This window comes from Artemia sp. Qi Xiang Cuo, chromosome 16 (assembly GCF_049724085.1).
Source record: "Artemia sp. Qi Xiang Cuo chromosome 16, ASM4972408v1, whole genome shotgun sequence".
NCBI classification, from domain to species: Eukaryota; Metazoa; Arthropoda; class Branchiopoda; order Anostraca; family Artemiidae; genus Artemia; species Artemia sp. Qi Xiang Cuo.
In genome coordinates, this window is record NC_142809.1 from 23,607,650 (window position 1) to 23,619,691 (window position 12,042).

Consider the following 12,042-nt stretch of genomic DNA (forward strand, 5'->3'; position numbering starts at 1 on the left):
AAATTAAAATGCACTGTGATAATGCTAATTCCCAATAAGGCATCTCAGCAGCATCCCAAGAACGACTGAGGGTATTATGTTCAAACGTTCGGGGCTACTTCTGCTCTTAAAATTTAACCAAATCCAAATAGCATAACTGTATCCAAGCTATCAAAGAAAGTAAACAGATTTTTTTTGCGAATGGTATCAAGTTTTCCATTATAGGTCAACTAGAGGAGTTATGAAACTAAATTAAACAGTACTATTTGTGTCCAGATTTTTAAGAGTGTGTATGCTGTTAAAAATTGCTGAGAATTTTTCTCTGGCATACAAATAGCAGGCCAAACTATAAAGTCTTAAAAAACGAAAAGATTTAAAGTATTATTTTCATTATTTCTCTTTTTTAATTAAAAAAATTGTTTTCACAAAATAAGTTTTTCAAAGAAAAGTAAAGAACTCCATTAAACAAAAAATGAGCAAAACTAAAATCAAATAATCTACCAAGTGTGAAATTACCACAAATCGGCATCGATAAATTAATGAAACCCAAAACGAACAGAAATTACAATAATTAACCGAGTCAAACTGAAAATGAGCAGAAATTAACATAAGGTGGGCGCAAAACCCCTATGCTTCCCCAAGGCCAGAACAAAATTTGCACTTTACAGAAAAAATACAAATGAAAGTGCATTGTCAGTTTAATATACATATACTGAAATTTAGTAATCAAAATATTAATATTATTTGATTTAATAAAGTTATAAAAGTAAAAACATTTATATTTTTTCAGTAAAGTTTAAATTCTGTTCTGGCCTTGGGAAGGCATAGGGGTTTTGCGCCCAACTTATGTTAATTTCTGCTCGTTTTGAGTTTGACTCGGTTATTTATTGTAATTTCTGTCCGTTTTGGGTTTCATTTATTTATCGATGTTGATTTGTGATTGTTACGCGCTTGGTAGATTGTTTGACTTTATTTTTGCTCATTTTTTTGTTTAATGGAGTTCTTTACTTTTCTTAGAAAAACTTATTTTCTAGAAAAAGTTTTTTGAATTAATCATTGATAAAAAGGCAGAAGAGTACTTGCCAAGACAACTGCCTTGTGGAACTCAACTTATGACAGACATAGGTGATGAGATAGCATCACCTACTGTAACCTTTTGGGTTCTATTTGTAAGATAATCTGTTCTCCATGCTCTAGTTTGTGTGCCAATACCATATAGTTGACATTTGTTTATCAGAAGTGGGATGGAAATTTTGTCAAATGCCTTGGAAAAGTCAATATAAATACAATCAAACAAAATGCCATTATCTGCCATCAATGAATCACCTCCAGAAGTTGCGTGTTACAAGATCGCCGTTTACGGAACCACGCTGTGCGGAATGCCATAAATTATTTTTCCTCAAAATGTGTCTGGATTCTGCTCACCACAGTTTCTCCATTATATGGGTAAAGATTGGTGTATTTGGAATTGGTCTGTAATTTTTTAAATGGGACTTTGAACCATTCTTGTACAATGGCCTAATGATTGTTCTTTTCCAAGCTGAAGGACATTCACCAGACGAGAGACAAAGATTAAAGAGATATGTGAGTGGTCCAGCAAGCACTGATGCAAATTCACGTAACGTCATATTTGAAAATCCATCAATATCCGGCGCCTTTCCAGGATCAAGATTTCGGAGTGTTTGATAAACCTGCTGGACTGTAAAATCTGAATTGTCAAATTCTTTTGTTAAATCTGGAGGAGTAAACTGAGCATGTGTTTTAGTGTGTGTTGTGTAAAAATTGAATCAAATAATTTATTGAAAAGTTGTGTTTTTACATAATTATCATCAATATGTCAAAGAGTTTCAGGATCTTAAAGGAAGTGATGGGGATTGTGAAACTTGACTCCTTCATACATACTTCCAAAATCTTTGGGCAACTTGGACTAATGCTATAACATTTGACTCCACCTCTTGACAATTTAAATGAAGGAATTTAGTTGCTCTATTTCTAGCTCTTTTATGTTTTGACCATGAATCAAAGGTTTTAATTTTTACGTGATCATGCCACCTATCACCCTTTTCTTTTAGCATTTGTACTATATACCAAGGAAGGATTTGTCTATTTTTGGAAAACTGTTTGCTAGTAGATATTGGTATATATCGATCTTTACCTTCTTTAAGGCCTGCTTAATCAAATCAAAGGACACATCAGCGGTAGCATTACGCTGCTTTAACTCCTCTTGGATAGAAAGAGATGAAATATAATCAGAAAATGCAATGTACTTTGTTCTACCATAATCATATTTGGGAGAACTATTTGGAATATCAGCAAAACCCAAAAAATAGTTTAGTGATATCACCAATACCAAATGATCACTTTTTCCTATTGGTGGTAAAAACTCAACAGTAACAACATCATCTGGTGATTTTGTAATTACAAGGTCTAAGGCTGAAGGGGTTGAATTAGCGCGCAAACGGGTAGGGTTTTGGATATGCTGATGCAAGTAATGCTCCTGTAAAGTTTGTAGGAATTGAGTTTCAAACGACTCATCAGAAAGTTGCATTGTACTTGAGGTCCAATCAATAGAGGGTAGGTTAAAGTCACCAACTACTAGAAACTTAGAAGTAGATAAAGAGACAGAGGACAAATAATGCAATATTTTTTTATTATTAAATTCACTAACCAATAAGACTACGATAAATGGCTACAACTCTAAAAGCAATTGAGGACCCAGGTAACTTCACATCAACAACTAAGCATTTACTTATACTTGAAGAAATTGAGTCATTAACTTCAATATACTTTAATGAGGTCTGAACATAAAAGAAAATTCCATGCTTATAATTACTATTTATAATGAGATAATAATAAGGCACTTACAGGAAATATACATCTGGTTGCTAACAATTCTTGGGTAGTGATTCTGTATAAACAATCACATGGGTTTGAGGGCTGATATTAGGGCTTGAAATTCATCAAAATTCATCAATAAACAGTCTGCGTTTGTTATAGAACAGATAAATTACTCCCTTTATTTATGCTATGTAGAGGTAGGGAATAGGTTTTTAAAGGTCCATTCTCTTGTCTGGGGCAATGGCTCCCCATTTTAGCACGTTTTTTGTCACTATACAACCATTTTTAATTCCTAAGTTTTGCTCACCAGCAGCAGCTCTTCTTGATTGTTTATTCTAGTTATTTTCTTTGTAGCCAGTCTTCTTTTGAGGTATCAGCATAGAAACAAATGTCTCCCTTTTTATGCGGGACTGTGTTAGAATATCAATTTTTGTTTTAAAGGAACTAACTGAAAACAGTAATGGATCTGGTCGATTGGATGAGTTGGGAGCATTTGAGTTGGGGTTAGTGCTTGATAGCCTTTGCAAATTGGTCACTGCGCCTATATCAATTTGAAACTTGTTTTTAAGAAAATTTTGTAAGAACTCTAAGTCATTGGTTTGGGGTGGGACACCATATGCAACTAAATTCATACGTCTTTTCAGTCTGTTATTTTCTTGTAGCACCAGCTTTCGAACATCAGTTTGCAGCTTATCAACGATTGTATGATTGACTATTTCCTCAAGATTGCCAACAGACACTTTAGATGAGATAATGTTTTCTAAACTCTGCACTCCTGCATTAATACCTTCAAGAGAGGTACGCATTTCATTTTGAAAACCAACATACATAGCTTTCATTTCATTACAATGCTCATTCAGAGCTGACTTCAGCAGCTGGGGAAGATCTTGCTGGGCCGAACCTCTAGATTTACACATGGGGTATACCCAAGTGCTACCAAGTTGGTCATTCATTTTTACAAAGGTATCATATTCAGTGGAGGACGTTGAGAGGCGTTGTGCACACAACGATTGGTCACATTTATCACACTGTATAGCGCAAGGACTGTTGTCAAGCAAACACCCAGCAACAGCACATTTATCTATGCCTTTTTCAGCAGTAGTTGGTTTCTGACGTTTGTTACTTTGTTGAGGGGGCATCACATAGGCTACTAAACTGGCTGTAAATTCAAAACTACTAACAGGTGTGCAGATTCTATAATCAATAGTCAGGTATGCTAAGGCTACCCAGACTGCTAAGGTGAGGGGTAACACAACAAAGTCAAAACATTACACTACTATAGTTAGTAATGCCCAGCTGTCACAACTATAGGCTACTAGTAAACATAGCCAGCAATAAGTGAGAAATAAAAATCCAAATAAGCTCACTCTATGAAACTAATCAAAATGTAGGAACAACAAACCTTAGCCAATTATCATTTGGTAGGCTATTATTCTTATATATAGGCTATTGTTGTTATTAACTGCTTTTTCATGGTTAATCTGCAAGGAAAATCAAGAGACACTGTTTTGCCAGGTAATCAGAATGGTGTATATGCAATATCTTGGGAGATCAGATCAAAACTTTTGGGGATTTTTTTTGGGGGGGGGGATTAGGACCTTGAATTTTTACTTGGGGGGGGGGAGGACTAAACATTTTTTCTCAAATCTGCCAAACAGTTCTTTCAGTTTAAGCATTGAAAGACACTAGGTGTACCCAAATTAACAAAATAGGGATCAGCAATATATCAGGAATGGCTTTGGAAATTGAGTTGAAACTTTTGAGGATCAAATAAACCTCAAATTTTGGGTTGAGGGAGTAATTAAAAATTTTATATCTGAAATCCATGTAAACATTTTCCACTATAAGCGCTTATGGGAATTAAAATCTATTCATGTCTTTACTGATTGGCAAATCAAAAAACACTATATGGTGCTAGGTTATCAAGATAATACATTTGTAATATCCCAGTAATGTTTTGGGGTTTAATTGACTATGTAATATAGATACTTATTATACCTTTCAGAATTTCTGAACAGTATGACAATTCTTAAAATTTCCACCTTGGGCCCTAAAAAAGGGGCTATTGATTCCTAGTCAAATGAAGTCGTCTGCCAAGTCTGTATGACCACCTCTTCCATACAAAGTTGATGAAAAAAAAAGTTTTTGGACTATTTCAGGCCCTGTTCATTAGGTATCAATATTTTTTTCTATTTTCCCTTCTGCATTAGGGTCCCTTTAGCCCAATGATTTGAATATATAAGACTCAAGCCAATTTGAAATACGTATAAGTTTTGGCTCCATTTTTAGAGACATATGCATTTTTTTTGTGCATTAGGTTTCTCTTGACCCGAGAGACCTATGCCTGTAAGTTTAAAACTGATCAAGAGCAGAAAGTTTTTTATGCTTTTCCTGGCCCTCTAAAAGCCTCCCACAACATAACATGTGATCCTGTTGACCTAGAGAACAATCCCTGAAAGGTTCAAACCCATTGCACACCAAAGATCAAACATGCTTTCTTTTCCTGTTACAAAAGCTGCATCTGTGTGTAAGTACAACTGGCAATTTCTATTATTTATGCTTTTTCCCGTGGGACTTTGGGAGTCATGTAGTCCCTGAAGGTATATTTATTGAACTTCTTGAATATTCTGAACAAGAGCTGTCTAAAAATTGTGATTCAATGTCTTTGCTGGTTACTGGGGACCAGTTGCTCTCATCAGCTCTTAGAAAGGGGACTAGAACTTACATACAAAGTACCTAGGGAAAAAATAGAAAAGAAGGGAGAAATAGTGCAGCATTCTTATTGTCTGGTGTGCAACATATTCATTTTATTCATTTTGTAGGAAGCCTGGGCCATGGAAGGCACCTGGGTCTTTACTCAGGTAATGCTATAGTGTTGTCACTAATGTAAACCAATGTTCTTGGATTTTCCCATGAATATTCTTTATTCTATTATGGTATTGTTTTGGCTTAGTAGAAAATAAATCCTTGACTTTATATTTTTAATATGGAAAAGCATGTTGATATATTTCTTTTTTTATATGCTATGCGGCAAATTAACTTTGGATGTTTTACCATGCTGAAGGAGATTCATTTTAATTCTAATTAGTTTCTTTTATTGACTGGTAATTTAGACATATGGTTTACCAATAGAACAACTTGTTATTTTTTTTATCCCCATGATAGGTAGCCAATTTTTATTTGTAATCAAAGATCTAAATGGATTGGGAAATCAACTGAAAAGAGAGGGGGCAAAGGAATGAATGTGCTATAGAAAAAATTCATATTTCTGCAAAGCAAATCAAGGGTAAAATTTTCTTTGGCTGTTGATGTTTTGTTGTGTGTTTTAAGTTAAGGGAACTTAATTTTGAGTAGGATCATTTTTCATCAGATCCTTAGCATCACCCACTAGAAGTTTCTGAATTTGCAGAGAGCAAAGCCAGTATTACTATACAATTGTTGGTAGAATCACTATCTTTGTGCAGTTATTGGATTTGGAGAATGGTAAAAGTAGAAAAAAAATTAAATGGAGATCTAAAACTTTGGGTTTTAAATGTGCCCTAAGCATTTCATTATAATCTGAAAGTTTTGGGGTAGGAATTACTTTTTAGAAAAAATAATTATGTACAAATAATCATTTTCCAGCTCTCCTTTTACCTATTAGTATGGGCTGGTCTTGAGGATAAAGTTTTTGATTTGGGAGTGGTTATTTGGGCTCTTGTTGAGGTAATTTGTCACAATTAAGGCTTTCAATATTTGTAAAAAGGAACTTTATGAAGGTAAAGCAATTACTAAAATGAACCACTTTTTGCAGTTAGTTGTGGGAGCCTGATGAAAGAGTAAGGGGAATATGAAATCGGAGATGGACAGTCATCTTGTATGGGATGAAAATTTAGGTCCATTTGATAAGTAATTATAGAGTGGGGTTTAACTGGGCCAGAGATGAAATGAAGACAGTGGGTAGTTTTCTGAGATACAGTTGACTTGCCAGGGAACAAATGGAGGATTAACTTCATCTCCATCCAGGGGCACTAAATCCATCTGTATTTCTTTTATAGGACTCAGAATGTATTGTTACTTCAACAGATGATTTACAAACAGATACAGGAGAAGATAGTAAAGTAGTCCCTGATAGTCAACATATAAAAGGAAAGATTGAAGATGTAACTGAAAGTATCCCTGATAGCCAACATGAGGAAGAAAATAATACAGATATAATCAACAGTACTAGTCAATCTCAAAAATTAGAATCAGAGTCGATTAAAGTCCAAAAAAAGAGAGAGAGTGATTCTGAAGATGAAAAAGTCTTAAAAAGGAGAAAAAATATAAATAATGAAGGTACTTACAGTAAGTCATTATTTGTGTACTTAATGCTAGGCTAATTTTTCTCAAATTTTGTATGACAACAGCACCAAAATATTTAAAGCAATATTCTGGGGCAGCTTTTCTTCAAGGATATAATTAATTTGGGAAATAATAACTGAAAAAAAAAATATCATTTTTATGAAAAATACACCTATTTTTTTCCCCAATCTCTGATCTGCAAGCATTGACATTTTTTTGTCCTAATATTTGGTGGTCTCTTTGACTTCCTATGATGTATTTAATTAATAATTTTTTTTTTTGAAAATAAAAGGGCAAATCTAAGACTCAAAAGAGGTAGAAGTTAGCCTATGTAAGATATCGAATTTAAAGAGAAACACAAATTACTATGAATAAAAAAATGAAAAATAAGACTAAAATAAATTATAAAGAACAGTGAAATCAAAGTTGAGGTTGAACAGAGGTTAATTTACATAATTATGATTTTGCTTCCCTCTCACCCCCCCCCCCCCCTCCTAAACCTCCCATAAGGCTATTGAGATACATTTTGAATTTATTTTTTAGTATAAGCCTAATGATATTACAAAACTGTAATACTACAGTTTATTACTAAATGCTAGATAGTACATTTTATTACAATATTACAGTTTATTACAGTGTAATACTACAGTTGAAATTACTAAAAAATACAAAAACTGTTCAAACTTCCTAGGGATTTTTTTTTTTTCAATATTGTTAATATAGTATTACTGGAAATCAAGCAAAATTTGTGAACATGAACTTAGTGGGTTCTGATTGGGGATAGTCACCCTAAAATTTAGTGAATTTTTATAATTGGTATATAATCACTTAGGACAGGACAATTCTCTAAGAAAGATTGATCTTGAGTTGGAAAGAGGTACAATGTGTCTATATGAGGGAATTTGGAGATAGGCGAGGAGGCTGTAGGGGTTGCATGGACCATAAAGACAAACCAACTACCAAAGACTATTAAATATTAACTTCTAGGAAAACGAAACTATTTATAAAATTCAAGCACTGCAAACACTATATTCTGCTTGATATGTTTTGACTTTGGATAAATAATTACCTAAGATTTATAATGAACAACCAGGTGCTTATATTTTGGATTTTTTGATTTTTTTTGATTTTTTTGATTTTTGGATTATTTTGGATTTTTGTGTAGAAACATTAGCCTTAAATTTCTAATCAGCAACCAGAAAAAATATTAAGTGCCAACTCAGATGAAAATCAAACACTTGGTGAAATAATTTTCCTTTACACACCATACAAAAAAAACAAACAAAAAAAACTGCAAGTAAAAAATAAACAGAAATGAATAGTCAGGTATCATTTCTTTTATTATTAAGTTCTTAAGTTGAACCAGTCCTTTGTCTAGAAAAATATGGGCTGAAAAACCTCTTATTAGCTGATTTATCTACTGTGGGTTGCCTCCCTGTAGTAGTATAATAGTATGATGATACTTTTTAGACTTCTAGATGCTGTAGACAAAGTTTTAAGAGAAAAACGATGAGGTTTTAGGAAGGGTAGATGTTTTAGGATGTTTTGACCGAATTTTTTCTCTTAGGTTAATAATTGAGAAGTGTCTGAGTCATCAAACACCTATAGTCCTCAGTTTTATAGAGCAGTCATTCTATTTAGCTGATAGATAAGCTTTAGTGAAGGTCTTATCCTTGTATGGTATACCAGACAAATACATTAAAGTGATTAGTATTATGTACGAGAATAACACTGCTGCAGTTATGGTAGGAAATGAGGTTAGTAGCTGGTTTCATATTAAATCAGGCGTTAAGCAGGGTTGGTTTCTATCCCCATTTATATGGATCATTTTGATGGACTTTGTCTTAAGGAGCACAGGAAAGGTATGGGAGGACATGGAATCAAATGGGGAGGAAAAAGTTCCTGGATTTAGATTATGCTGATGATTTAAGCATCCTAGATGAAAGTGTGAACAAAATGAATGAACTTTTAGAGGTTTTGCGAGTTCAGGATGCTAGAATAGGTTTGAAAATTAATTTTAAGAAGACTAAGTCGCTAAGGCTATGAATGAGGGAAAATTAAATCGTGATGTTGGGTAACAAAAGGGCCAATCAAGTGGACATCTTCACTTGCCTTGCTAGTATTATTAGTAAGGACATTGGGTGCTGTGAAGATATTAAAGAAGAATAGACAAGGCTCAGGGTGTTTTTTAAACAGGTGAAAAAAGTTTGGAAGAACAGGAAGATAGGTCTGCAAACCAAGATTAGAATTTTGGAAGCTACAGTGATGACAGTGGTCAAATACGCTTCTGAAGCATGGACGCTCCAAAAAATGGAGGAATATTTGCTAGATGTTTTCCAGAAAAATTGCCTTTGAATTATTGTGTGTATTCAACTGACTGACCATATTTCTAACAGGACTATAATGAGAGAAAGGTTGAGATGGCTAGGGCATGTTCTGTAGATGAAGGATGACAGACTGCCAAAGATTATCCTTTTCAGCCCACTGTCTAGGACTAAACGAAAAGCAGGTCGTCCTCAGTTGGGGTCGGAGGATGTCATAAGGAAAGATTTAAGGGAAACGAGGACCTTCTGGGAGGTTGTAAAGAGGGAGGTTTTGAATAAATTAGGATGGAGATGCAGCGTGCGTAGCTGTGTCAACTTGGTGCTGTGGTGAGTTGTTAGTAGTAGTAGTAGTAGTTTGTCTAGTAATCATAAACCTATTTGATACCTAAGGTCTTGGAATCCCAGCAAAAGATTTTCCAAAATGCCCCTAATTGACCCCTTAAACACCTTTTTCTCATTATGCAATTAATTTGTTTTGGTTTTTTAGATTGAAGATTAGCCTCAGATTGTCATCAAACACCTTGGAAATGCATAAATACCATGATTGTTTAAAATCAAACGCTTTTTATGAAATATTTACTGAGGAGGCCAAATAAGACTGTAAATAGTGCAATAGTTAAGACCAAAGAAGGGTTAAAAATAACCATAGCTTTTTTGTTTAATTGGTGTTTATAATGTTATTTTTTTGTTTCTAATAGTTTATTCATAGAAATTATTGCAACTAACTGTGGAGCGTAACATTCCCTAATGATTTATGGGCTCTTCTAATAGTATTTTCTATTTCTGGCCACATATTTTTTAGCTTTAAGCTTCTCATTTTGGCATGAATGTTTTAGTTAAGCTGATGGATTATTGGAGGTTTATTGACAAACACCAGCCCACTTAAGTAGCCCCAAGGTCAATAAATACAGAGCTGTCAAATTGGGGAATGAAACCCAAATAAAACGCCAAATTTGTGGGCTGCTTTGAAACTACACAGTAACAGTTTTTTCATTGATTGAGGTATTAAACGAATTCAAGCATTTTGAGTCGTTGCTGCCATTAGTATGTATAAAAAAGGAAAAGAGAAATTACAAGAATAACTAGATGCAAAAAGCTATTAAATATTTTTGATCCATGCGTTTTTTGGGCCACTTTATAATTATTGTTTTGATTTTGGCTTCTTTATTGCATTATTAGCCTCAGATTTGTTATCTAAAAGTTTAGAAACCCTCATATTGGAGTATCAATAAATTCTGAACCAGGTCGTACTCTAATAAGAGTGCTTTTTATGTCAAAACTTTAGAAAAGTGAGTAGAAAAACATTACTAAAATCCTTCAAATCAACCTTGATGGCTAGATTTTAGCCTATATGTACTTCCAATAGGTAGAAAATGGAAAAATGGAAACATAGTTTTTTTGGTGGAGGGGGGACTTGATCAGTGCTTATAGTAAAAACAATCAGAGCCCTGAACTTAGACGTAGAAGAATCAGAGGAACGTTCCAGTTAAAAATCAGTGAAAAAAAAATATAATTTTGTCTATTAATTAAAAAAAAAAAACAGGTTTTTCAGGCCAAGAACAACGTCAAAACTTAAAGTAAGAAGAATAATTCAGTAATCCTTTATTAGATGGAATAAAGGGTTTATTTCATCAGAGTAATACTGATGAAAGGATCTTCTGTAGTATGCACAGTTTATTGCAAATGGAATCAAAAGAGATCTCTTTTGAAATCGTTTTTCAGTTTCTGCTGCTTGTAAAAATTTGTCCATTCTTGACTCAATTGCGACCATTTTGGACAATGGCTACAATTGGCTTTAGGATGACATTGCTAAATGGAGCAATCATACATAGAAAACTGCTAGAAGTGATTCGAAGGCGCATCAGAGTTCTGCTTCTCCGCCGCTCTTTGAATAATTGAGCTGCGAGCTATTTCATGTTCGCATGCTTTTTGAGCTTATTTGAAGAATCTGAGGCTCCCTTGGGAAAATTGGAAACATGCCTAGATCCGGACAGAGGGTAATAATTTATATCAAAATTATTAGAACTTTTCAAGACATTTCAATAGATTGATTGCTATTGCTGAGTACTGATACCTTTGGTACTGTATTGAATATTGGACACCAGTATATGGAGTTGAATTGGACCACTTCAGATTTGCTTTTAAATTAAAGTTTTTTTTTTAAGATTTGGGTGTGGGATTGTGTCATTTTAGTGCATATAAGAGGCTGTAAGACTTAGGTATGTGTTAATCTTTCCCCATTCATTTCATTTGGTTCCCTTTGCTTAATTAACAACTTGCAAGTTCTTTAAAAAAAATCTTATTTTATAGCAAACTAGTTTTGGCTACCTTTCCATCTCAAACTAGCCTTTTTTAAATACCAGGATTTGTTCTCTCTAAGTATCCAATACGATTTAAATGGTGACTATCCAATTCGGAAAATATGGACCATCGAAAAAAAAAAAAAATATGATTATGACTTAAAAAAATATGGATCCTGGCGAATGTGTATATCTTGATCGACTAAAAGAGTAGCAAGGGGCTGGAGAAACATAACTATTTGATTATAAAAAATCGATCTTATAGAAAGTCTGGTTGC

General features: G+C 33.8%; 1 protein-coding gene across 4 annotated transcripts in view; it reads left to right on the top strand.

Annotated features, from left to right (window-relative positions):
• Positions 1–12,042, top strand: part of LOC148942694 (uncharacterized) — a 53,405-nt gene that overhangs the window by 20,675 nt on the left and 20,688 nt on the right. For 3 of the 4 annotated variants that reach the window (XM_089102663.1, XM_089102664.1, XM_089102662.1), the window contains exon 2: positions 6,855–7,143. In XM_089102663.1, the coding sequence (XP_088958789.1) occupies positions 6,855–7,143 (289 nt within the window). The remainder of the gene's footprint in view (positions 1–6,854; positions 7,144–12,042) is intronic. The other variant, XM_089102665.1, reaches the window with a different exon arrangement.